Here is a 27,575-nt window from a genome sequence, read left to right as displayed (position 1 = left end):
GTGAGTGGAGACATATGTTAAAATCCAAAGTCTGACCTCTCAATAAGGTCAAAGACTTGTTATATTTGTTGTGATCTTACAAGTTCAAGATCTTTGCTTGTGCTACTTACAAAACCAAATTATAGAATTAAAAATTTGCAAAAATGTTATTTTGTTGGAAAAGAATCAGTATTCCCAAATAATCCTCCTCCTGTTGTCAGCAGCTAGGGAGCAGGTTTGGAGGAGTCCTGCAATACAGCGTGCATAATTTGTAGCCGCTTCTGAAGAAGACCTTAAAGGTGAGTTCTCACTCAGACCTGGGGTCTCAAGCACAATGGAATTACAGACAACCTATGCGACTGTAGATGGGGCTTAAAACAAAAGACGGAAAATAAAAAGGGGAATGCAACAAGTTTATTAAAATCTCCAACAATCTGATAATAACAAAAGATTTACTGCAGCCAGGTAGGAAAACTTTTCCATGCTGTTTTTCCAGGCTGCTCCTCTCAGGTTTCAGCACCAATTCACAGTGTCTGGTGTGTGAAGGAATAAAGAAATCAGATGTAACCGAGGTGCTCTGCTAGGCGAGGATCCATGCGCAACTTATTTTCTAGAGCAAGGTATTTCTGTGGCGCCATCTGCTTTTCCCTAGAACAAGAAGGGGGTATCAGAGAAAAACTGCAGCAGGACATTGAGTAGGGTATTGTTTGCCAATGACACCAAGCTGTGTGGTTCAATTGATCTGCTTGAGGGAAGGAATGCCATCCAGAGGGACCTTGACACGCTTGAGAGGTGGGCTGATGTCATCCTCATGAAGTTTAACCATGACAAGTGCAAGGTCCTACACCTGGGTTGGAGCTACAGGCTGTGCAGAGAAGAGATTCAGAGCAGCCCTGTGGAGAAGGACTTGCGGGTGTTGGTCAATGAGAAACTTAACGTGAGCCAGCTTCAGTGTGTGCTCACAGCCCAGAAAGCCAACCGTATCCTGGGCTGCATCAAAAGGAGCGTGACCAGCAGGTCAAAGGAGGTGATCCTGCCCCTCTACTCTGCTTTTGTGAGACCTCACTTGGTGTATTGTGTGCAGTTCTGGTGTCCTCAACATAAAAAGGGCATGGAACTGTTGGAACAAGTCCAGAGGAGGGCCACGAGGATGATCAGGGGACTGGAGCACCTCCTGTATGAAGACAGGCTGAGAAAGTTGGGGCTGTTCAGCCTGGAGAAGAGAAGGCTGCGTGGAGACCTCATAGCAACCTTCCAGCATCTGAAGGGGGCCTACAGGGATGCTGGTGAGGGACTCTTCATCAGGGACTGTAGTGCTAGGACAAGGAGCAACAGGTTAAAACTTAAACAGGGGAAGTTTAGGTTGGAGTTAAGGAAGAAGTTCTTTACTGTGAGGGGTTGCCCAAGGAAGTTGTAAATGCTCCATCCCTGGCAGTGTTCAAGGCCTGGTTGGAGAGAGCCTTAGGTGGTATGCTTTAGTATGAGGTGTCCCTGCATATGGCAGGGCTTTGGGTCTTGATCTTAAAATCCTTTCCAACCATAACTATTCTATGATTCTATGACTCTAAAATAGCCTCAGTTCCTAGGGGGCTGACTTGTAGACCTCCCCTGGGCACTACTTAGGCAGTCCAGTTACCTGCTGAGTCTCTGCTCTAGAACGTTGATATGGAACATGGATTCAGAGCAACTAGAGAGGTAGTCATCCTCCTCCTTTGTGCTGAGCGGGTTCTTGTTTTCCTGCAACCACAGGTGTCTCTTTTGCAGCTCCTCCACCGCCTGTTGGGGGAGCAAGCAACCATGAGTCAAGGTAATGGAAAGGAGAGCAAGGAGCAAAGGCACACAGAAGTGCAACTCAAAAGTTCAGGTAGCTGAGGAAGGAAACCACAAGCTGGAGCTGGTTTACTTTCATGGAAGGCAGTAAGTTTGAGATGAGGTCTCACTGAGCAAAGCAATGAGAGACATCAAAACATGGAACAGCAAGAGGCAGCAAAACCTCAGTGTGTTGCCTCCCTGTTGTGAAGAAGCACTGGGCACCTAAATCTGGGGCTATTTTGTTCTTTGATCTCAAATGCTAACAACAGCAACAACAACAATAAAAGTAAAAAAATAAAACCAGGCATGCTCATGGCTCTTTAATCAAAGGAGGTCTGTTTCTTGCCTGCTGTCACAATTAGATGTGTGTTACCCTCCTGCCAGTGCAGGAGACACTCCAAAAAGCATGCATATCCTGGAACAAGAATGGGAATACCTTTTCAAGGCGAGCCTGGATGAGGTTGACTTTGTAAGTGAGATGATGCTTAAAATCAGTCAGGCAGTCATCTCTGACACGCAGGGCCTGCTCCTGGTTCAGCTTATTTCTGCAGCCATTTCGAATAAAGAAAGGTGCTAGGTAATCCAGATCCTGTTTCTTCTGTCCAAGGAGCTCATCCTTCATTGTGCTCTCCTAGAGGTGAAAAGACAGAAAGAGTCATGGTTCCATTTACATACTTCCCCAAACACCCCATGATAAAGCAAAACAAAAGCAAAGGCCAAAACTCCTGTGGCCACCCCAGGATGGAAATAATATTTCTTTTTCTTAGTTTGACCAAAATTACTGCTTTGCATTAGCTTTGCATACCTACCCTTTTCCAGTGTGGTTTGTATTCTGTAGTTTCTTTTCAAGCATCCTTTTTAACATTTCTCCTCATTTCCTTGATTTTAAAGACATCTCTTACAGAAAATGTGTAATCCACTGAGGTGCAAGAAGGGATCTATGAAATCTCTTTGTATTAGGACAGGAAGACATTAGGACAAGGTGTTTTGAGTGACACAAGTTTATAGGCTGGTGAGTAGCTGGTTCTTGCATCTCTGCCCCTGTTTTGTTTCATGGCAGAAGTTTAGCATGTAAAATTTAGTACCACCTTTTATAATCTCTCTGTTCAGTCTAAAAACCATTCACAAAAAGCATTCTGGAGATCTCGAAAAAACTGAAAGTAATAATTATTTTTGTATTTGTCCAGAATATTTCTAAGTTCTTAATTCCTCAACAGAGATCCTGGAACAAAACTGGCTGTGCAAGAATGAAACCCAAGAAAGCAACTGATTCCTGTCACACAAAGAAATGTGTGTTTGCCTAACAAAATGAGCCTGTCTAGAAAGATGCACCTTGGAATCTACTCTCATACTCCCTGCTATAATCCCTATTCTCATCTAATACTTGTTCATTATTTTATCAATTAAACAAAGTAAAACAACAATCTATCTTGATGATGCAAATTTTTCCAGAAGGTCAAAGCATGATTATGTTGTTTTAATGAGAACTCAGCTGAAGTTGTGCTAACTTGCTAGGGGATCAGCCCAAGTATTTTAATGGTACTAACAGCTCCTCAGAGGCAATTCTCAGACAGAAAAAGCTTTCTCTAGATTTATTTGTGTACATGTAAGAAATATTGGAATTAATGAAGTTGACCTACCATGGCTTCATGCTGTGGTCTTCTCTCTTCATTCCTCTCTCTATTATAAATGGAAACTGATAATTTAACATTGGCTTCTTCAGTCTGACGGATCTTCAAAATAGTTAACACCTTCCAAAAATCAAAGGAAGAGCCTTCAGCTTTCTTACAAAACAACAGCACTTTTACATGCTTGACCTGGTAGCCAAGCAGATGCTGTGTACAGGAAATGCAGTACAGGATTAAATATAGGAGATCTATTCAAGTATGTCCATATTCTGCTGATAGGTCAAGCCAATAGTGTTTTTATATTTAGGTTGCTGCTCTGTATTAAATTCTTGAAAACAATTATTGATATTATGTGTTAAGAAAGCTGTTCTGAAGTAATGGTCTTGCAACTACTTCTGAAATTGCACTGATAGCTTTGTCTTATTCTTTGTCTCAACAGGATATACAGCACCAGCAATATTTTGTCTATTGATACATCAAGAGAGAGAAATTTGGCAAGGTGTTCATGAGGTCACAGGGAGCAAAATTCAAATTTCTGGAGAAAAAAAAGACTTCTGCAATCTTGTTCTTAATTATTACTAGTATTCTGGGCTAATAGAATCGAGTACTTCTCCGTCTCTTTCAGGGGTTCCTCTTCCTAAGCAAAAAATTTAAAAATATCCAGCAGCTTTTCCTCCATCTGCTAGAATGGTTGTATTTAGCATGAAGTACTAGAAGTACTACCTGAAGGACAAGTACAAAGAACATGGATTTGTTACAGGGTCACAGTGTGATTATCAGTACAAGCAATGTATTTTATAAAGTATTTCCCTACAGCTGCTCTCACCAAAATTTACTTCAATGTTTTGATTAGGACTTCCTGGAAATGCCTAGCAACCAGATAGATCATATACAATATCCTTTCTTTTTGGTCTCATTCTCAGACAAAAGGCAGGTATGTTTCCAGATGCCCCAATTCATACACGGTCATTTGCTCCCTGAAACTGTCTTTCAGAGAACAAAGAGTAAGAGCAGGAACTGGAAAGTGTGTGACTCTCCATAAATACATTGAAGTTACATCTTTACTGAACAATGGCTGGGCTGCAAGCTCAAGAATTCAGCATGGAGACCAGCTCTGTGGCACCAGTTTTATTTTTACCACAGCTTATGTTAAGAATACTTTGGCAACCAATCAGCTCAAATTATTTGGATGCTGAAAAGGCACTCTTCATCAGGGACTGTAGTTATAGGACAAGGGGCAGTAGGTTCAAACATACACAGGGCAAGTTCAGGTTAGATACAAGGAAGAAATTCTTCCCTGTGAGGGTGCTGAGGCCCTGGCACAGGTTGCCCAGAGAAGCTGTGGCTGCCCCATCCCTGGCAGTGTTCAAGGCCAGGTTGGACAGGGTTTGGAGCAACGTGGTCTAGTGGAAGGTGTCCTTGCCCGTGGCAGGGGGTTGGAACTGGATGATCTTAAGGTCCTTTCCAACGCAAACCATTCTATGATTCCCACGCCTGACCAACTCTGACCCAGGGTGGGCACCTCCCCTGTTACCTCTGCTTCAGATTGCTGGACTTGTTCCTTCACCCGCTTCTCTTTCGCTGTCAGCTCCTTCAACAAGTTGTACAGATGGAACAAACTCTTGCCTTTCTCAAAAGACCCTGCCTGAAAGCAGATGAACTAGTGAAGACCAGTAGAACTCTCTGGGTGCATGGGACCAGGTACTCTGCTATCAGAAATTGGCACAACTCCGCTATAGTCAAGATAGTGACACTGATTTCCATCACTGAAATATCTCACCCGTAGAGAACACTTTATTAGACTTAATTTTGATTTTGAATCCATCGGTAATGTGAGGCAGATGGCACATCTTGCACTTTTATACAGTTGGAACCAGTTTTGCAGGATTAGAGATGAAAGGATGGCACTCGTGCCCTGTGTATCCTTCCCAGTGGGAAATAGAAACTTCAACAAAACTTGCTTAACATTAAAAAATCACGTATTTTTAACCTCTCTTTGATTTTCCTAAGTATAATTGTGTAGCATCACTGTAGAATTTATGGTTACAGACCCACATCAATGATGTCAGTGGAGTGACACCCCCCCCCCAAATGAGAGAATTTGGCTTAATGACAGCACTCCACTTATTTCAGAGCATCTTTTATTGAAGGCTATCTATCTATCTATCATCTATCATCTATCTACCTATCTATCAGCAACACATTAAGCTTTAGCATCTTGTTCTGCATCTGCAGGGTAAACTTTGGAAGATACAAGCAATAAAGTGAACCAAGAAGTCCATGGCAGAAATGGATGGGATGTTTGGGATGCCTGCCTCTGCTTCTCTGCTGTACCTCTTCTTCAAGAGAGAACAGCAGAGGAAATTTCAGTTTCCCTGCCGTGAATTCACAGGACTGAGCCCAACAGCTGCTGAACCAGCACCCTGAAAGATCCCAGTGCCTGTGCTGCTTGATGACCAGGTCTAGGAAGATGACCTCAGGCATGGCCACAGCAAGCCTTTCATGCTACAGTATGTCTTACATTCCAGCATGACAGTGCATCTCCAGGGGCATTTGTGCTGTCAGCAAGGAGGCTGTCTGTGAGGGAGGTGTGCACACAGAGCAGAGGGCAGCCTGGAATAAGGCATGCTTGGAGTTCTTCCACTGACATTTGACCTTCCCTTTGTGTCTTGTGCTCTAGAAAAACTTTGATATAAGTAGTTTTCCTTCATACCTGGTATGTGATGCATGTTTCTGGGGTCATGAAGACTTCATGTTCTTTACTAGCCTTCTGTGGCAGTTTGTGGAAAAGCTTCTTTGAAGCAGTAATGTATTTATCTTTGAGGTGGTATGTCAGATGGATGTCCTCCTCTTTGATCAGAAAGATACATTCTGCGACATCTTCATCAGCAGGCTTTTCTGGGTTTCTGTGAAAACACTCCTTGATTTGCTAATGGGGGTGAAAAAAGAGAGAAGCAGATTAGACAAAAAACCTGGGAAGATTTGCAGAGTTGAGTAAAAAACCAAGGGAAAAATTGTGCTTTTCTGCCTGGATTACAATGGCATTTATTGGCCCATAGTCCTACTGTTCTTTCCTGTGCCTGAGGAAAATAGCACAACGCTGCTTAACCTAAATTGTTATTAGTTTGAGGTCAGAACATGAGATCATTTTAGTAGTTTTGAGTCCTGTGAAAATCTCATTCCAAAATCATAGTCAGGCTTTTTTCCCTTCCTCTGACACACATTTTCCAAGTATTAGTTTCCCAGTTTTATTCTAGCTGCTCAATGCATTTGGTGGCAACTGGTCACATTGTAGCTCTCTGCCAGGCAAGCAACCATGAGATAAAACAGTTGAGCAAGGCTCAGATATCTCATCTGGAGCTTTGCCTTGGCTGTGTCCACTGAAAATGAACCTAGAGCCCTAGGCCTTATGTTCTGCACAGTATAGATATCACTATAACAGATATTCTTCTGTTCCTGCCTAGACTGTACCACGATAGGCTTGGAGTTCATGTCAGTTCTCTGTGTTTCTTCTCCTTGTTTGCCAAAGTTGACGTGCCGGAGGTAAAGGAAGTCATCCCGCCCCATGAAGTACTCTGTCATCTCACTAGCAGTTTCAACACGCTTCTGGAGGCCATCAACTCGTGCCTCATTGTAAAATTCCATTGTATGTCCAGTCCTGGGCTCCAGCGATGTATAAGTGTGAGCTGAGGATGTAAGAGACATTAGCAGCTATGAGACAGTGAACATGAGTGTGTACAGAGGAAGTCTCATTTTCTTCAGCAGCCAATAAATCAAATGGTCCCCAGTGTGTAAGAAGGGAATGTAATCTCCTCACTGTTGTGTACCAACATGTCATGGCCTAAGGATGGCAGGATGTCTTTTCAGGGTCACTGCCTTCCTTACACAGTAATGCAGCAGTGAGTGGAGCCTGGACCCTGCTTTTCCCAAGTCAGGAATGGGCACAGTCTCTGGGTGAAATGCTACTTGAGCAACAGATCTGATGCAGGACTTTCTCGCCCCCAGCTGTACAATGCTGAAAGACCAAACAAGGGACTTTTTACATGGGAACTGGCTTTTTACAAGGGCCTGTTAGGACAGGACAAGGGTGAGAGAGCAACTAGAATGTATTGAGTTCTGTCCGGGGTCAGATGAGGAGTAAGTGGAATGTCTGCGGGTACGAATTAAGGAACAGACTGGTATGGGTGATACAGTTGTGGGGGTCTATTGTAGACCTCCTGATCAGGACGAAGGAGTTGATGAGGCTTTCTACAGACAACTGAAAGCAGCCTTGCGACTACATGCCTTAGTCTTCATGGGGGATTTTAACTACTCTGATATTTGCTGGAAGACTCACACAGCCAATCATTCACAGTCTAGGAGGTTCCTCCAGTGCATTGACGATAACTTCTTAATGCAAATGGTGGACAAACCAACTAGGAGAGGAGCACTGCTAGATTTAGTACTCACCAGCAAGGAGCGTCTGGTTGAAGTGGTGATGGTCAATGGCAGCCTTGGCTGCAGTGACCATGAGATGATGGAGTTTAGGATCCTGTGTGGGAGGAATAGAATACCTAGCAAGGCCGCAGTTCTGGATTTCCGAAGGGCCAACTCTGGCCTCTTCAATCAACTGCTAAGGGAAGTCTCATGGGAAAGGGTACTAGGTGGTAAAGGGGCTCAAGATAGTTGGACAGCATTCAAGGACCACTTCTTCCAAGCTCAGGATCAGAGCGTCCCAATGGGTAGGAAATCAAGTAAGGGATCTAGGAGACCAGCGTGGTTAAACAAGGAACTGCTGGGCAAACTCCAGTGGAAAAGGAGAATCTATGGATTATGGAAGGAGGGGCTGGCCACCTGGGAGGAATAAGGACAGTTGTTAGAGGATGTAGGGAGGCAATTAGGACAGCTAAGGCCTCCTTGGAACTCAATCTTGCAAGTTGGGTTAAGGACAATAGAAAGGGCTTCTTCAAATACATAGCAAATAAAACTAACACAAGAGGCAATATAGGCCCACTGCTGAACGAGGTGGGTGCCCTGGAGACAGAGGATACAAAGAAGGCAGAAGTGCTGAATGCTTTCTTTGCCTCTGTCTTTACTCCTGTAGACTCTCCCTGGGCACCCCAGATTCCTATAGCCCCAGAAGGAGTCAGGACAAAGGAGGAGTTTGCTTTGGTAGATGACGATTGGGTTAGGGATCAGCTATGCAATCTGGACATCTATAAATCAATGGGTCCAGATGGAATACACCCACGGGTGCTGAGGGAGCTGGCGGAGGTCATTGCTAGGCCGCTCTCCATCATTGGTAAGTTATGGGAAACGGGAGAGGTGCCTGAGGATTGGAGGATGGCAAATGTCATGCCAGTGTATAAGAAGAGCAAGGAGGACCTGGGTAATTATAGACTGGTCAGCCTTACCTCCATCCCTGGAAAGGTGATGGAACAACTTATTCTTGACTCCATCTCTAGGCATATCAAGGATGAGGGGGTCATTAAGAACAGCCAACATGGTTTTACCAGGGGGAAGTCATGTTTGACCAACCTTACAGCCTTCTATGAGGAAGTGACTAGGTGGAGGGTGATGGTAGAGCGGTAGATGTGGTTTTTCTTGATTTCAGTAAGGTATTTGATACTGTCTCACACAACATTCTCATAGATAAGCTAAGGAAGTGTGGGCTTGATGATCAGGTAGTGTGGTGGATCAAGAACTGGTTGAAAGGAAGAAGGCAGAGAGTTGTGGTCAATGGGGCAGAATCTAGCTGGAGGTCTGTGACTAGTGGAGTCCCTCAGGGGTCAGTGCTGGGACCAGTGCTGTTTAATATTTTCATCAACGACCTGGAACTGAGTGTACCCTCAGCAAGTTCGCTGATGACACTAAATTGGGAGGAGTGGCTGACACACCAGAAGGCTGTGTTGCCATTCAGTGAGACCTGGACAGGCTGGAGAGTTGGGCAGGGAGAAACTTGATGAAATTCAACAAGGGCAAGTGTAGAATCTTGCATCTGGGGAAGAACAACCCCATGTACCAGTACAGGCTGGGGGTTGACCTGCTGGAAAGGAGTGAAGGGGAAAGGGACCTGGGGGTCCTGGTGGATAGGAGGATGACCATGAGCCAGCAATGTGCCCTTGTGGCCAAGAAGGCAAATGGCATCCTAGGGTGCATTAGAAAGGGTGTGGTTAGTAGGGCAAGAGAGGTTCTCCTCCCCCTCTACTCTGCCTTGGTGAAGCTGCATCTGGAATATTGTGTCCAGTTCTGGGCCCCTCAGTTCAAGAAGGACAGGGAATTGCTTGAAAGAGTCCAGCGCAGAGCCACAAATATGATTAAGGGAGTGGAACACCTCCCTTACGAGGAGAGGCTGAGGCAGCTGGGTCTCTTTAGCTTGGAGGAGACTGAGGGGTGACCTCATCAATGTTTACAAATATGTAAAGGGTGGGTGTCAGGATGATGGAGCTAGGCTTTTTTCAGTGATATCCAGTAACAGGACAAGGGGTAATGGGTGTAAACTGGAGCATAGGAGGTTCCATGTGAACATCAGAAAGAACTTCTTTACTGTAAGAGTGACAGAGCACTGGAACAGGTTGCCCAGGGGGGTTGTGGAGTCTCCTACATTGGAGATATTCAAGGCCCGCCTGGACAAGTTCCTGTGTGATGTACTCTAGGTTACCCTGCTCTTGCAGGGGGTTGGACTAGATGATCTTTCGAGGTCCCTTCCAACCCTTGGGATTCTGTGAATGTCTTTAACTTGACAGACGGGAGATTGAACCAAGACTGTAGGCAGAAATTCTTCCCTGTGAGGGTGCTGAGGCTCTGGCACAGGTTGCCCAGAGAAGCTGTGGCTGCCCCATCCCTGACAGTGTTCAAGGCCAGGCTGGACGGGGCTTGGAGCAGCCTGCTCTAGTGGAAGGTGTTCCTCTCCATGGCAGGGGTTTGGAAGTGGACAAGCTTTAAGGTCCCTTCCAACCCAAACCAGTCTGTGATTCTATAATCCTAAGGAGAAAGTTTCTACTTCTATCACCTCTACTGGTAAAAGTAAATTAGATCATCATATACATGATAGGTATGTATTTTTCCCCTGCTATGTTGGGGGGAGCACTCTCCAGGACTGTAAGCCAACAACACAAGTTTTCTCCACCCCCACATTTGGGCTTTTGCCACTGCTGGAAGGATCCACACGGAGTCCTACCAGCTGCAGTAGCTGCCAGATAATCTGGAATACCTTTAAGACAGAGGGAATGTCCTTTGCTGAAGTAGTCTGTGGTCAGCTCTGTTTGTTTATTCACTTCTCTTCTAACCAGGATGTCTTCTCGGTTTTCAAACCACTCTCTCACCTCCACAACATCAGTATCTGTCAGGAGACAAAGCATTTCACAACCCCACATCACCCTGTTGGAGGTGGTAAGATTCATCTTATGCACCCCCATGTTTGTGCAAGCACCTTGTACTCCTGCTGCAGTACAGTCACTTGAACTGGCCCTGTGCACAGGGGCATTTTGTAGATGAATCCTAAGCTACATTTGAGTAGATAAATTATACCTTAGGAGAGATTATTCCTCTCCATCAACAAGAAGTAAAGTAGTCAGCTCAGGGGGAGAAGGTGGTGTAGCACATGGCTACATTTAGGCAAGAGAAATTCCGTCCCAAAAACTTTATGATAGTGTGAGAGTTAAGGAGAATGAGATGGGAACACTACACTATCCAAGAGGACTGAGGACAGGACACTGGATGTCCAGTTAAGAATCTACACCTTTTCTTGGACCAAAGAATAATGCTTCTGAGTACAGACATATCCACAGTTTGGGTATTTCCCATTCTGTGCCCACAGAAAGGACACAGTCTGGATATTTCTATGGTGCTTCCATCAGCACCAGTGGGAATATTGATACTACCAGATCAAATCAGTCTGGATATTTCTATGGCTTCCATCAGCACCAGTGGGAATAGTGATACTACCAGATCAAATCAAATGAGACTTCCATTTCTCTGAAGACTGAAAATCCAAGCAGCTGACCTGGCACTGCACAGCCTCACCAATGGGCTGTAAATCAGACTCAAAATTCTCACAGGACTCCCTAGCAATGCTGGAGAGTTCTGGGGCTTGACAGCCTGATGAAGCATTTGAAAATGTGGTAGACAGTTCCCCCCGAATGTGAAAGGAGGATGGGAAAGCACAGGGGAGACCCTGACAGAAAGGGGACATCCTACCCCTTACCACCAACAGAACCCGGTTGTGTCTGCTCAGTTGTTGACCCATCCCTCTTACAGTCTAGCCCTGCGTAGATGGTGAGACGCTGCACCAGCCCATTGCCATTCAGGTATGGTGCCCATTTCTCCAGTTTTGCTTTGTTGTACAGAGTCACCTTCTTCCCCTGGCAATAGCGGGTCTCAAACTCTGCAGTGGGAGATAGAGGTGTCATAAAGATTTACTCCCTTTTATTCAGCCCAAAGAAAAAGAATTCAAGAGGGAGCAAACCACAGTCTAAGGGAAGCCATGCATTTATTGATCACATTCAGCTGCCAGCAAAGCTGTTCAGACTCTTGCCTTAAAGCTGTAATAGTATAATAACTCATTTCTCTCCCAAAGCAGGTATTTGATGATGCAGGGTCATAACTGGAACAGAAAATCCATCCCAGGCAAAACTGAGATGATTTTCATCTGGCAGGAAAACATACGTGTGTCTGGGCAAGGGGAGTTGGGGGGGGGTCCCACCGAGCATGAGACAGTACACCGAGGGCAAGCATTCAACCTAACGGCTGTTGCTGCCTCCATCTGCTGCACCTCACTGCTGTACCTTGTCCATCCTGAAGGGAGAACTCTTGAGCCAAACAAATATCCCAAATCCACTAAAAGAGTACCTAGGGGCAAAAGAATACATACCTCTGGGAGGTATCCAAATTGGGGCTACCCACGATGGTGGCATGTCAAAACTCATTCTCTTCTCTCTCTCCTGATGACACAGAAAAAGAGATTTGCATTTCTGGCACCTTCACTTACTATCCCAGGAGACCTTTTGGTGCAGTGATCAGGCCTCAGACTCAGCTCGGGCACACTGTGGTGCAGCTATAAGAGCTGTTTTGGTCACACAGCCCAAGGACAGAAGCAAGCAGCATACTGCATTTATGTGGAAGGAGAGCTTTACCACATCCCCACACTCTCACTAGCACGTCCCTACTCTAGACTAATGGAATTATCTTCTGGCTAATGTTCCTGCAGGACAGGGTGAACAGGACACTCAGCATTCAAACTGATGACCAACATTATGTAGAATATGTAAGACACTTTGCTCCTTGGTTGTGGACACAGTGTGAGAAGGGCAAATAACAGGAGGGGACATGCTTTTATTGGTGTTCCTCTGTCCTGCCATGCTGATGCAGTGCCTGTTTTATCATGCTGTGTTCTCCCAACAGGACAACATACCATCTTTTGCTTCCAATACCCAGCACTTTTTTATATTACAGTAAATACATTGTTTCTACACTTGGCTGGCAACTCCACCTAGCAGCGTGTTAGGCTGGGTGCTGACCAGCAGGGCAAAAAATGTCCAGGAAAATGTCTGTTTTGACTTTATTTCTTTAACTGATTTCATCCTAAAGGTCAGTGCACTGGAGGCATACACAGATCCCAAGTCACTGAGGACACCAGAAGTACCATGTGAAGTCCTGCTTCAAAAACCAGTAGAACTATTGAAGACTGAGAAGGAACCGAAAGTGCCAATTAAAAACACAGTTGGAGTAATAGTGACCTAACCTGGAGGGGGCAGCAGGCAGGCAGACATACGTGGGGCTATGAGCATACCAGTTCAATAGAGCTTCCCCACTGCACGAGAGCCATTTGAGTCACTCACTGTGTCACTGCCAAATAACTCTTCTTCCTCCTCAGGAAGCAGCTGAAGACGGTTGCTCTCTGAAAGCATGATTTCCCAGCGGATAGTGTCACCCAAGTCAAATATGAGATCCTAGGCCATACAGAAGAAACCCACTTAGCTACAAGGGCACTAAACTGAAGGCTGCCTCTGCCCACCTGCGGTGCTCTGGACCTGGCTGGCTGTCAGGTTATAAAGGACAGACCTTTATAACCCTGAGAGTTATAAAGGACAGACCTCACATCTCACTGAGGTGGGTGTCAGACCCATGGCTGGTACCCCAAAGACTGCCCCTGTGCCTAAAGGACTGCAGACCCCTTTCCTCATGATGCCTCTGCCACAGATGAATCAAAGTTACTGGAGATGCTTCTGCCTCCTTCCCTGGGACATGTATAGCCTCAGAGTCAAGTTGCTCTAAGTCAGACTTTTGCCTTGTAGACTTTATATCAGCTGGGGAATAGCTGAGGTGTAGGAAGAGCCTCATCAAGATCTTTCCTGATGGGCTCAAAACATCCTCTGCCTTAAAAGCTGTTGTTTGGGAGAATGAGCATCCAGCCAGCCTTAAAAGCTGACATTCTAGCACTCTAGGGGTTTAATAGGTATGATCCACATTTGCTAGCTTTGGGTCTAGAATGTCCTGGAGTAGTTCAGAGTCTATGTCATCACAGCAACATGACCAGAGCCAACACAAAGAATGGTTAAGTGGAACTGGGATCACAACTGATCTTGGACTTCTCCAGGACTCTGGTTAGCTCAACTGTCCCTCCCAGGCATGGGGTGCTAAAGGGCTCATTACCTTGCAGCCGTGCCTGCAGTCCTGCATATTCACCCAGTAGTTCCTGTGGTTCCAGACGCTCTCAATCCCAAGGAAGCGTTTGTCTGTGGTGTTGTGTCTGTTTCCCGTGAAGGGGTTGATGAAGAAGGTCTCAGGAACCTCCCTCTTCCCAGACAGAACCAAAACCCATGCGTGGACCCGCAACCCATGCAAAGGTTCACGCTTTGGCTTTCCCGCTTCCTGTATCACAGAGGACAGAGAAGTAATTACTGCCATTTTATTGCTACTTAGTCTAACCCAATGGCAATCTTATTCTCTCCTCTGACCACTTCTAAAGGTCTCCAGGCCCTTAACACTCTCCTGAAGAGTGACGTAGCACATACACAGTACATACTGCTGTGCCAGCATACGCTGTGTTCCCAGAGGCCAAGTGCTCATCTCCATGCTCAGGGTTGTGTCATACTTCACAGAGGAGGCCAGTGAACTCTTTTCCTTGGTCAGCCATTCACTGTATCTCACCTCTTGACCCTGGAGTTTACAGTGCGGTGGATCTTTTTTACTCACCTTCTTGTCTCTTTCCTTGTCCTTCTGAGAAGCTTCAATTGCTGCTGCCTTCTTGGCCTCCTGCTGAAGCTCAAACTTGCTCTGCATGTCTGGTAGGGGCGTAATTCTATACTTGCTCTTCACCTCCTCTTTTGGTACTTGTGTCTACAAAACCAGGGTATTGCTGTGAAACTCAGCAGAGATCAACAGAAGGGAGAAAAGGCATGGCTTACAGGTACCTCTCAGTTCCCAGCTCTTGGCCATTTGCAATACTGGACCTAGTGAGCAGGAATTCAGTGAAGCCAAAGAAGCCTCTTTAAGGAACTGTAGAAACTTACTCAAAAGATTAATTTGGTGAGGTCCCTGTTTGGTACAGACTGAAACCCAGCATGGGCCTGAAGCTGTTCCCCTTAGCTCACCTCTGGAGCTCATTGGAAATGAAGAGGCTAAGCATGCATGCTGGGCTCCTCCCTGCAGGTCTCACCTCCAGTGGCTTCCTGAGCAGTGGGCACAGCTCCTGCGTCTCATCCAGGGTGCATGTCTCAAGGGTGGCATAGCCCTGCACACAGTAGGCATCATACCCGGCCCCGATCAGCATGGAGCACAGCAGCACGCTGAAGTCAAAGCAGTTCCCTCGCTGATGTTTCAGGGTGGTGGTTGGGGAGTGAAGTGAATTGGGCTTGAAAGAGAGAGATACATGTCTACAGTGCTTGTCTTGTGAAACTGAAACATACACCAGGCAGAAAGCAGGAGAGGTAAGAGGGCATTGCCCATATCCCTGGGTACTGCACCCATAGAGAATCTGTTACATAAAATTCCTATATATAAGCCACTGTGGGAAAATTATTGGACTCATATTCAAACCATGAGTGGGGCTGGATAGAGAAAGTTGGGTTTCCTTCTTGGTGGGGACAGTCAGAGAAGAAATCCAAACAGGATGTAGAATGACCAATGATCTGCACGCAAGAAAGCCACTCAAATCACACTGTCCAACAGTACATAAGGCCCAAGAGCAAAGATATAAAACTGTGTGCCTCCAAATTACTGGGTTGTTGGTATAGCATCAACCTTGGGTTTTTTTTGTTGTTTTTTTTTTGTTGTTGTTGTTTCTGTGATTGCATCTGGGCTCACTGTAGTGCAAGACTGACATTTATGTTCAAGATAGATATTGTCAAACCCTACCCAACTATGTCTGCTCCAAGGACCATTTACCATGCAAGAGCATCAACTACCAATATTATATTGGTGGATCAGGGAGACATGAAGGATGACTTCTTTACACAGAGTATCTTAGAGTCTGTTGTTTTGTTTAATTTAACTACCGAGAGCTTCAAAATCTTAGCTGGTGCTGCTGGAGTACTGATGGTGCAATCACCATCCCTGGAAGTGTTCACAAACTGTGTAGACAAGGCCCTTAGTGACATGGTTCAGTGGTGGCCTTGGCAGTGCTGGGGAATGTTTGGACTTCATGATCTTAAAGGTCTTTTCCAGCCTGGTTGATTTAGAACCTCATGGCTCTAAAGGAAATCAGTAATCATCTATCAAATCACAAATGGCACCTTAACACCTGTGTGACCCTAAGCACATAACAGTGTAAGGGGACCTGCAAGGTAAAGGGTGCACAATGGGATGAAGACAGGCTGATGGGACACTGACAGGCTGATCAAATATAAAGGCTTTCAGAAAATTCCTCTTGTAACATGACAGCCACAGACCCCAGAAGTCCTCTCCAAAGTGGTGTGGGAAAATTCTGACCCAAATCTGGTGACAAATTTAACCATAGTGAGAAATAGTCAGGACAAGCTCATCCAACTGCTGAAAATTTAATGCTAACCACAACTCTGGAGAAGGGCTTAACTTCCACCTCTAGCTGATCTGTCTGCAATGTTTTAAAGCAAAAGGCCCATAAGCTAAATTCACACCAGCCAAGAACTTGCCCAAATTCTGGCATCATTTCTTCTTGCCAGTTGAGAAGTCTCCCTTCAGCCACCACAAAATATCCCCCAAACAGGGATAGAAATGTCTAGCGCCCCTAAGAACAGGTAACTGAGTTCAAACATCATCCCCTAAGTTTCATACACTCCTTTGTTCCAAGGTGCTTTGGTCTTTGAGGGGAATCTCATCACCATTGCAACCCACAATGGACAGCTGGTCATATGGGATGACTGGGAGCAGGATCAAGCCTCATCTTGCTGAAATGGTGCTTAACTCCCGGACAGGTACCACACTGCACATATACTGGGATTACAGGTTCAAAGTGTGCAGGGCCTGGAAATATCAGATGATTGCCTAAGTAATGAGGGGATGAAGAAGAGGTCAGAAACCTTTGTAATCCAAGCCACTGGGGTTTCCATATTGTGTTCTGCCAAGAGACCCCTCTAGCACCTCCACTATGGGGCTGTTTCTGATGGGCCTGCAGCCCCTGTCTTACCAGAGTGATAGGACACTCAAGGGGCTCCATGACGAGGTAATCTGAGACGAAGCTGGCACAGCCATCCCAGTCGTACAGCTCTGTGTAAGGCAGCAGGGTTGGCCTCACTGTTGTGCTCACAAACTTCTGTAGGGAAACAAGAGGACTTTGGTCACTCAACAGATGTCTGAGAGAGTCTCTTGTTCAAAGCCATCCTCAGAACATCCCTGGATGTGGCAGCTCACATTCAGGACCTCCCTACATCGTATCAACAGCAACAGAAACCCTCCTCACAAGTTCCAAGATGGAAATTGTACAGGTTGAGAGGCATCTGCTTGGCTGTGCCTAAAGATTCAAGCTCAGCCTAGACACATTACAGGTGCAAGCCAGTTCTCTCTTAGTCTTCAAGCAAGACAAACAGCCGCTGCCCTTTCCAGCTTTTTACAACATCCAGCATTTTTGCCTAGCATGTTAATCATAGAATGGCTTGGGTTGGAAGGATGCTTAAAGCTCACCCATCTCCAGTCCCCTGCCACAGGCAGGGACATCTTCCACTAGAACAGGTTGCTTCAGGCCCTGTCCAACCTGGCCTTCAACACTGCCAGGGATGGGGCAGCCACAGCTTCTCTGGGCAACCTGTGCCAGGGCCTCAGCACCCTCACAGGGAAGAACTTCTTCCTAATGCCTAATCTAAACCCACACTCTTTCAATTTATACTAAATGCTGGGGAAAGCTGATCCAAAGTAGCAATTCCAGATGCCAGGGGGCAGATCAGGTACAGAACTAGACAGCAGTTGTGAAGCTTGGATCCAATCCTAAACAAAACCGGACACAAACTTCCATGTGCACTTCCTTCCCTGTAACTTCTGCAAAGTTCAGAGGAAGATCTAACTCTGGATTCAGATTCCATATCTGTGATTAAGTCTCAACCTTATCTATTTCATGTGTTTCTTTTACTTTCCTTTATGTTTCTATGGTCTTTCCTGTTTCCAAAGAATTGCGCTGCAGGGCTGTGAGATGCCTGCAGCCCACAGGATAGCACCATCATGTGCGTGGTACAACACTTGTGGACTTGGACAACCAGGGTGTTCCCGGGGTGCTGGGTGCCTGTTCAGTGTGCTGTGGGTACAGCAAGTGGGTTCCCATTCCCAAGGAAGGGCTGTCATTGCCCAGCACATGTGCCCCAGCCCCACACCACCCCATACCTCCACTCCACACTCGTTGACTGGGTGGAGGAAGAGCAGCTTGCGGTTAGGGCAGAGGTGAATATACTGCTGGAGGAAATTGTTAGCGATGTGCAGCAGCTGCTTTTCCTTGGGCGAATTGGTCTTATACGAGGATGGTAACTGGGACATGTCAACGGAGCTACAGCCAAAATAAATTCCAGGACAGGAGGAAGCAAAAAGACACAGGTAATAAGCCAGGAGCAATTCAGGCAAGATGACTTGCTATCAAAACATGGCAGAAGTTCCCTCTTCCCTAGGAACAAAGGGGATCATACCCATGGTCATGATTTTGGCATAGCCAAGCTTCTCTGGAGTAATGGCAAGCTGACATACACCCAGAGGCTGAGGAGATCTTTGTATAGTGCCATGACAGCAGCGAATGCATGTGCAATGAAGTGAGTTACTTTGTCTTATTTACACATGCCCACTCTTGCACAGACAAACCAGGCACATGAAACTCACTCACTCCCCTCCCTGTGCCAGGGGACCATGTGTGCCATCCACATATGTGCCTTCCCCCTGTGAACCCCAGAGGAATCATCTCTGCTTATGCCAGCAACCAACTGACACACATGACTTACTACTTTGAGACACAGTCTTGCTCCACAGGCACCTTTGTCTCCACATCCTGGAGGTCATCACTGACTGCCAAACCCCCCAGCTTTTCTTCCACTCTTTGTTCATCCTCCTCCTCCTCCAGGGTGTCCATTCTGCCTCCTCTGGGGAACTACAGAAACATGCACCACGGAGAACTCAGGGGTGGGACACAGATACACAGCAACACAGAAACTTCAGCACGCTGGCTACAGTGATTTAGTATGTAAGCGCAGCCGAGTTGTAACAGTGAGGAGGGAGCACTGAATTTGAGGTTGGACTTGGCTTGGTGTATAAGCGGCTGCATGCTGCTGGGTGTCATACTAACCAGGGGAGCTGGGCTCAGCACACCATGCCGCATGGTCGTGCTGCACTCCCCGCTTGTCGTGCCTTGCTGCATCCTTCGACCTGCTCGGGCGGCTGCCAGCTAGAAGACGGCTCTGGAACCCTCAAGGCACCAGCTAATGGCCCTGCCACAGCCTTCGGGGATACACGGAGCAGAGCCGGCAGCACAAGGACCTTGAGGCAGGCGGGCCGTGCCGCAGCGCTCAGCAGCCTCCAAGGACAGAGGCTGTTTGTTACCGATAACCTCTCGAGGACGTGGGGGCTGTTTTCCTCCCGCTCCTCGCGGTCAGGCTGACCCGTGAGGCGCACACAGATATCTGAGGCACTGACCTTGCAGTTGGGGGGATGGAGGGCCCAGCCCTGCTCCGCTGCCTCGGCACTGCCCCTGCGGCCCCGCTCTGCCGCTGCCGCTCCCTGTGCGCACCGCTGCTGCCCAGCACCCGCACTATGGCAACCCCGGCACAGAGGCAGCGCGGGGACGTGGCGGGGCCTGCGGCCTATCCGGGGCCTTCCCCGAGCCTACCCCAGCCTTCAGTGAGGGGATTCCTCCAGGGCCCCCCCCAGGTCTCCCACCACCCCGGGCTGGCCACCGGCCCTCCCAACCCCCGGCTGTCCGCGGGGCCCCTGCAGGTGCTCAGCCCGCACCCCCTTGGCTGCCCCAGCTCTCCCCACCGTTGGTCTGAGCACCTCGCTGGCTGACCTCCTGGTGCACCGCGCGTGTGTGCTGCAGCCCCCGCTGCCAGGAGACACTTGGGCAAAGCGGGAGGAAGCATCCAAGTGCGGCTCGCTGGGACAGCTCTTGAGCCACCTCCCCCGGGACCAAGAAGCTGCTCTGAAACTACAGTTCCACTCTCTCTCTTTTTTTTCTTTTTCTTTTTTTTTTTTTTAATCATAATGAAACTGCAAAGCAACTGTACATTCTGGTTGCGAAACCGCCTGTGTCCAGTACCAGTTATCTGGCCTTCACAATGTTCTGCTCTGGTATCTGCTGTTACTGCTGCATCAAAAGCAGGTACCACAAAACAGTTGGATGCAGAAAATGGCACATTCCTGGGGATTTTGTGGATACTGCCCTATTTGGGATCCCACAAGGGCAGTGAATAGGGTCAGCGGTCAAAAGCAATCTGCTAATAGGAAGGGCTATCAGTGCTGGAGGATGGACCTTGGAAGGGTCCAATGATGAAGGATGCTAAGCTGGCTCTCATGCAATCATAGGACAGGGTGTTTGTGTGGGTGGCAAGGATTAGCTGCTGGAAGGCAATATAAGGCACAGAGTGGGAAGCACAGGAGCAACTGGAGCACCAATGTCTGGAGGAGCACAGAGCAGCCTAGCCATGGTAAGTGGGGTAAGAACAAGGTGAGAGTTTGATGCTGGTGGGATCCCTCAGGATTGCTGTGGAGAGCAAGGAGCAGAGTGGGAAGTAAACTCTCCTGCCTGGAACTCCAGGGTCATGTGGAGAGTGAGCCATGTGCTGCCAGACTGGAGTGGGGTTTTTAGCGCTGCATTGCTCCAGCCACTGGCCACAGATTGGTCTTACGTACATCTCTGATAAGAAGACTCCAGTGTCCAGGGATCACCCAACACCGTGCTATGAATTTCCCTAAAGAAATACATTATCTGTACCACGAGGGGAGATGACTTAATCTGTGACTTTGTGGCATTAATTTTAGTTGTTTTCAAAGCCTTGTTTTTTGGTTTGTTTTTTTTTTTTTTTATCCCATTGTCTTCTTGTTATGGATACAGGTTACTGGAAAAGTGAGGATCCTTTTGCAAATCCTGGCTCTTCAGAAGAGCTGTAGCGGGAAGAGGGGAAACTCCTTTCCTCTCTGGGGAGCCTGGGCTGATGCCTCAGCTACACAGTTTTACTCAAGGTGCCTGTTCTTATTGAAATGTGGCTTTATCACTGCCAGCATGTCCCTGCAGGGCCAAGGTTTGGTATCTACCACCCTCTTGTTCTGGAACAGCTCCCTAAATTTAGGACAATATTGGACACTTGTGTTAATCTAGGTGGGGCAGGCATTGCTGATCTGTCCCTTTGGGACAGGAAATTACTTTGTGCCATTGAACATAGAATTTCTGAAGGAGATGAAGTAAAGAAATTATCATACCCAGTGTTTACTGATGGGCTCTTCCTGGATGACTGCAAACACTTCCAGTGGGCATACTAAACCCAAGTTACCCAGAGCCTGTTTGTTTTCACAGGAAAGGACTGTGAGATGCTTGCTGCTGGTCTGTGCCTTCTGCCTGGCTGACTTTGAAGGCAACAGGAGTGAGTCTTCCTGTACACTGTACCTGCTGGGTCACAGATAGGTCCTATGGAAAGGAGAGGTCAAACCCTCACCTGACCTGTGTCCAGAGTCCTCATTCAGGGCACTTGCTGAAGGCTGCTATGGGGAGATGACACAGCAGGATTCAAGGGGAGACAGGAACTGGGGTGCAAGAGCCAGAAAAATAGGCAGAAATCTCAGGTTCTTCATTCCCACCACATGCAGTATATAACCCATGGAGATGGGCACAGTTGGCCATGGCATGCCACCACTCTCCTTGCTAGCTGGTGGCAGGCTCCATAGCTCTGAGCCAGATTACAGCCATGCTGAGGAGCTCTCCCAGGCTCTCACTCACATCCTCCCAGGCAAGCCAAGGGGCAGATTCTTCCTCAGATGTGTCTGCCCTGGCTCTAGGTGAGGACCTCAGCCCTTGTGAGCTGCGCAGGGCTTCATGCTGTGGGTGAGTTAGCTCTCATGTTTCTCACAGGGGAGGTGTTCTTGCTGAGTTTCTCACCTTTCCTTTGCTGCAGGGTTGCTGGCAAGCCCCTGGCAAGTGGCTGCCCTCCGTATCAAGAGGAGCCCAAAAGCCTGCCTGCCAAACCCATGTCAGCACCAGGCAGACTGCCAGCTGATGGAGGACGGACCCATTTGCAGCTGCAGATCGGGTTTCACAGGGACATTCTGCCAAGGTAGGGAATGCTATGAGCCCTCACCAGTCTGTCCAGGGGCACCAGAGGGAAGGATGATGGGCATAGTGCACTGGTGTTACCATTGCTCTCCAATGTAGGCTTCAGGAGCATGTCCTAGCTCCTGCCTGCCACCACCAGCGTGTCCTGCATACACATTGGTACAAAACCCAGCCTCCCCAAAAGTCTTCTTTCCTTAATTCCTTGGTTGCCAAGAATGCAGGAGGGCATGCTGTAGAACACAGCTGAGTTGCAATGTCAGAACAATGTCAGAACACATACTCCAGCACAGCTCCAGTGAAAACTCTTCCAGACACTGGCCAAAAGCTGTCTCCATTTGCAAGATTGGATTTTTCTCTCTGCCCTGTGCCCTTGGCAGGCTGCAGTGATTCTGTAGACAGCCCTTGAAAGGGGCCGGACCCTCAACACCTTTCTTTCACGTCCTGAGTTTTAAAGACTGTGTCTATTCAGGGTAGTGGTGGCCATGGACTTTTGCAGGTCTCAAGCTACCAGGAGAAAGTAACAGACCCACATTAATGTCTGTGTGTTCCCACAGGTTTGTCTTTTGCCCAGTGTCTGTGAAGAGCCCCACCAGCAGCCTCCAGCCAGGCTGGGATGAGGGTCTGCTGAGCTCAGTGGGACTGTGCCACCCCATAGCTGACCTAGGCCTCCTTCAGGCCTCTTCCCTATTGCTATTACAGATGGCTTTTTCCCCTAGATGTGGTACTGAAGTTGACCTGTGAGGAAGGGCGGATGAAGATGATGGTGAGGAAGGAGGCATTCGACCTCCTGAAGATCCCTAAGCAGCTTGTCCACTTGAGGAACCAGGCATGCAAGGTTTCAGAAATGGAAGAAAGGGGTGAGCTGTTTTTTGCAGCCACTCTCACAGCTGAAAACCACACTGCCTGTGGATCAGTAATTCAGGTAAGGATCCAGCAGAGCCTCTCTGTGTAGCTCTGAAGCCATGGAAGGAGCAGATGTGCAGAGTGTGCACAGCAAATGGGAAGCCCCAGAAGCTTTTCCTTTGACATCAGGTGTTGTAAAGTTCTCATTCCCCTTAGAAGGCTTCACTGGGGGCTGTCAGGAAGCTCTATCTGTCACCTAGATAACAGTCTGCAGCTTTCTGGTAGCATCCTTTGAGCTCTGCAACCCTGGCTGTAGCCCTTTAGTCCCTCACTTGATTCACAGATCAGGGAGGGTTCAAAGTAACCAGGGCTCCAGCTCTGCACTGTCCTCACCAGTGATCACTCTGTTGACTCCTGCCTGCTCTGGTGATGGTTGCCAGCAGCCTCTGGACATGGGGCTTGAGCAAAACCCTAGCAGATATCCAGGCCTGTAGCAGCTGAGTTGCACCACCTGAAGTGGAGCTTAGGGTTCTGCATATGGACTTAGACATATTCTGGAGACTTGATTTCTGTGTCATTCCAGCAAAACGACTCCCACATTTCGTACTCCAATGTCATGGAGTCAGGGTGGAATGTGCACAGGGCAGTGATCCCTGAGAGTTTTCAGCTTGAGCTGAATTTCTCCTGTGACTATGCCTATGAACAAGTGGTGAGACTGCCCTCAGGTCCCACTGCTGCTGACAGGTGAGTGGTCCCTCTTCACCTTGCTGCTGACATGAAAGAGCTTGCAGGAAAATAAATGCCTTCAATAAGGTGATCTGCAAAGGCCCTGGGAAGCCACTGGAGAGCTCTGAGACCAGGCTGCCTCCCTTTCTCTTCCCAAAACAGTTTTTCAATATAAAGTTTGTGCCTGGGGCAGAGCCACAGGGTCATGCACAATCTATCTTTCTCCTAGCCTCACTGCTTGAAACCAACTATCCAAAATATAAAGGGTGGGAACTGGGAGATGCCCCCACCAGGGCCCTGTGAAGGCACAGGTCAGGACCTCCTTAAGTTGCCTTTCTCACAGCCCTCACTGGCCAGCCTGTCAGTGGGAACTCCTGGAGCAAATTGCCTCTGTCCGCACATGGTGTGGACATACCAGCCCAGGGGCAGCTCAGGGCCTGGCTCTCACCTGAAGGCAGAGGCACATCCCAAGTCAATGCACCTCTGCTGCTGGCCTGACTTGTGCTATGTCCTTCCTGCCTTACTCTGTATCTGAAGTCTCCTTCCCTCTTCTCAGGCCAGCACAGTTCGTGGTCAGAGAAGGACACTTCAATGTCAGCATGAGACTGTACAAGACTGCCTCCTACCTCCAGCCCTATCACCTGCCAGCTGAGGCCATCCCCATCAAAGACACACTGTATGTTCTGCTGGAGATAGAAGGACAGCACCAGCTCAGCTTCCTGCTGAGCGTTGTGGGCTGCTGGGGCACAGCGAGCACAGATCCCTACCAGGAAGCGCAGCACAAGGTCATTGAGGAGGGGTGAGTGGAGGGGCTGTAGGGCAACTGGTCTCTTTGCACCATGAGCACAGTCACATCTCTTTGCTGGGTGCTAAGGACTGTGAAGGAGCAATGACACCATCATTTGCATGGGTAGAACCTATGGTGGATATCATCATTAAACAGGTGGAACAGCCCCATAGATGATCCCTCTAATCACTCTAAACTTAGCCTTGTCTCTTGACCCTGCTCTGATGCCTTCCCTTCAGCATCACTTCTGGCCAGCAGGTGAGGCAAAGAGCAGGAAGGGGAGCAGGGAGACCTTGCCGCAATATACAGAGGTCTCTGCTGAATAGGTTGTGTTGGCTGCAGCTAAGCTAAAGCCAGTAACATGGATATCTGGGAAGTGGGAAGACAGCCAGGCTCACTGCACCTGTGTAGAGCTGTGGCCCCCCAGGGCAAGACACATGCCACATGCTCCTGTACTGGTAACAGTTCCTCCCAGAGCTGGGCACAATGCAGGATGCCAACAAAAGGCAGCCCCACCAGCACCAAGACAGTAATAGTTCTGTTCAGCAATGCCTGGGAGCTGCTCCCAGTCCCCATGTGCTTAGTGTCCCAGTTTGGGATTCTCCCCCTGTTTTCCCCCTTCTGACTCAGCCATGGTGTCTTAGGTGTCCCTATGATGAGACAGTGACATACCTGAACAGCTTTGGAGACAGTGCTACAGCCAAGTTCAGATTCCAGATGTTTCAGATTGTCAGTTACACCAAGGTGTTCCTGCACTGCCGTGTCCAGCTCTGTCTCCCTAGCAGCCCGGGGCCCTGTGCCAAGGTGAGCTCTCCCAGTGGTCTCCACCATCCCCTGGCCATGCAGAGGGACCTGCCTTCCCTGGGCCTAATGCTTGGAGAAGCAGCTATGCTCTGGTTTTGGATGCATCAGCACAATAAATACTTCCCAGCAGCAGGAACTCAGCCCACCACCTTGAACTAAAGGTACAAGTGCTTGAACCCACCAGAAAGCTCCTTTACCTCTTCCTGCTGTCTTTAGGGTATTTGCAGGCAGAGAGGCTTATGCTAGGTCCTGGGCAGGAGCAGGCTCTTGACTGCTCCCAGGCTGCAGCCCCAGCGGTACCTCTGCAGCGGCAGACCACTAGGATGTGCTCTTGCCCTAGAGCGGGCTTCTCCCCGCCCTCTAGTCCCAACACCCTTCCTTTGGCTTTGTCCACAGCAATGCCCTAGGCACTGGAGGAGCAAGAGGCCACTGGCCAATGACTACAGTAAGATTGCCTCCTATGTGCCAATCCACGTACTGGGAAAAAAGACCAACCACTCCAGGAATGACCAGAAGGACCCGAAGGGTATGTATGTCCTTCTGGGGTGGGTGGGAGCAGCTCACAGACCCTTTCAACTCTCTTGGCAATGCCTGGTTATTTAAAAGCACTGCTAAAGTCGCTGCTCTGCACAGGAGTGTGGAATCTTTCAGGTGTCACAGCCATGCAGGGTGTGCTCTGGGAGCCAAACCAGCACACAGAGCTTGACTTTGATAAGCAGCTCCACGCCAGGCACAGGTCAGGCTGAGCAGGGTGGGAAGGAACCAGGAGCTAGGCAAGGAAGTCTGGGCTCTCACACTGTATCTCTGTATCAACCCAGCAAGGCAGGGTCCTTCTAAGCACTGAGGTCAATTGAGGACCAAGCCCACCTACAGCATAGTTCAGACCAGCCGCATGAATGACAAGCTAAATGGAGCCCCCAGGCAGTGGGTGTGGGTGGAGTCTCCACATGAAGCCAATTGGGATGACTGAGTCCTGTTATTAGTGCCCTCAGGACCCCAACATACAGTGCCTCTTACCTCCCCAGCACAGCCCCAGCCAGAAGATTCTGTGTGAGGGCTCAGCGGTGGCTCAGGGACCCCACATGTGTAACCAACCTTTGTCTTCTTCGACAGAACACAACCCATGGCTCTCTACAACCCTGCTTGTGCTGTGTACTCTCACTTTGCTCCCTGTGATTGTGGCAGCTATCAGCGCGAGGCATTGGCTGGTGTAGAAGGCAGATGTTCCAAGAAGCTCCACCACTGGCAGTGTTCAAGGCCAGGTTGGATGAAGTCTTTGGTGATATAGTCTAGTGTGAGGTGTCCCTGCCCGTGGCTGGGGGGTTGGAGCTGGATGATCTTGAGGTCCTTGCCAGCCCTAACTCTCCTATGAGTCTGTGAAATAAATGTGACAGCAACAGAGAGGCTTCTGCATGTAATAATGGGATGCAAACAGTGTTTCAAGAATGAGCCACATCAGAGTGTTTTGGTTACCTATAGCATTCCTGGGACCTTCTCATCCCTTTCTGGCCCATGCTCTCAAGCACCCTTATTCACTTATTCAAAACTTGCACGCACAGTCAAGTTCATAGGAACTTTTGACCTGCTGTGCTGAGTCTGGTCACAGGTCAGTCCTGCACAATGTGTATCTCTATAATGGTTGTATTATGTATGGATGCTTAAATAATGAGCACACAGAGCAATTCTTATGTTTATATCCTTAATGAGCAGTAACATTACCAATGACTAATAATTAACTTCCTTGCAGAGCGTGAGGTTCTCAGTCCATCTAACGTGAGTGTGGAGTGGGCAATACAGTTCAAGGCTTTTAACTTTCTAAGCAGTTTAAATACTTATTGGTATGCATGTCTGCATTGTTATAACATTATATGAGGGTGGTGAGGCCCTGGCACAGGTTGCCCAGAGAAACTGTAGCTGCCCCATCCCTAGCAATGTTGAAGGCCAGGTTTGGCAGGGCTTGGAGCAGCCTGGCCTAGTGGTAGGGGACTGGAACTGGATGAGCTTTAAGATCCCTTCCAACCCAAAAGAGTTTGGGATTCTGATTCTGTGATGGGAGGGTCCTTCCTCCTTCCCAGAGAGTCACCCATGGGGAGCTGGAGTTGCTGACAGTAGATGCTTGACCACCAAAGCTGGACTTTGCATGGTTCCGTGTGACACAGATGTAGCATTAGCAGAGAAAGGGCTGCTCTGTGCATGCACACACACACATATATTATAGATTTGTATATATGTATATATACACTTATCCATGGAGATTTCATCCTTCATTCATGACAGATTTCTCCTTTCATTCATGATAAATTCCCATCAA

At 48.1% G+C, this 27,575-nt stretch overlaps 2 protein-coding genes across 2 annotated transcripts; one reads left to right on the top strand and one right to left on the bottom strand.

Annotated features, from left to right (window-relative positions):
- Nucleotides 1-443: 443 nt before the first annotated feature.
- On the bottom strand, nucleotides 444-19,515 carry DRC7 (dynein regulatory complex subunit 7). The gene is made up of 19 exons (XM_034073031.1): nucleotides 19,479-19,515; nucleotides 18,794-18,936; nucleotides 18,429-18,455; nucleotides 18,189-18,348; nucleotides 17,005-17,130; nucleotides 15,058-15,252; nucleotides 14,595-14,738; nucleotides 14,052-14,270; nucleotides 13,211-13,348; nucleotides 12,271-12,340; nucleotides 11,656-11,784; nucleotides 10,612-10,740; nucleotides 6,891-7,105; nucleotides 6,133-6,348; nucleotides 4,954-5,064; nucleotides 3,432-3,542; nucleotides 2,228-2,422; nucleotides 1,616-1,755; nucleotides 444-627 (listed from the first exon to the last, which is right to left on the bottom strand). Exons 2-19 carry the CDS (start codon nucleotides 18,916-18,918, stop codon nucleotides 537-539), a joined length of 2,541 nt encoding a protein of 846 aa, XP_033928922.1. The 5' UTR covers nucleotides 18,919-18,936; nucleotides 19,479-19,515; the 3' UTR covers nucleotides 444-536.
- A 967-nt stretch (nucleotides 19,516-20,482) lies between these two features.
- LOC101874710 (uromodulin-like) lies at nucleotides 20,483-26,478 on the top strand. The gene is made up of 9 exons (XM_031051708.1): nucleotides 20,483-20,494; nucleotides 21,352-21,418; nucleotides 21,947-22,105; nucleotides 22,821-23,026; nucleotides 23,531-23,691; nucleotides 24,230-24,472; nucleotides 25,105-25,264; nucleotides 25,661-25,790; nucleotides 26,378-26,478. Exons 1-9 carry the CDS (start codon nucleotides 20,483-20,485, stop codon nucleotides 26,476-26,478), a joined length of 1,239 nt encoding a protein of 412 aa, XP_030907568.1.
- The last annotated feature ends 1,097 nt before the right edge of the window (nucleotides 26,479-27,575 follow it).

Source organism: Melopsittacus undulatus, chromosome Z, assembly GCF_012275295.1.
Source record: "Melopsittacus undulatus isolate bMelUnd1 chromosome Z, bMelUnd1.mat.Z, whole genome shotgun sequence".
NCBI classification, from domain to species: domain Eukaryota; kingdom Metazoa; phylum Chordata; class Aves; order Psittaciformes; family Psittaculidae; genus Melopsittacus; species Melopsittacus undulatus.
Note: the sequence above shows the minus strand (reverse complement) of the source record. Positions and strands in the feature narration are given on the sequence as shown.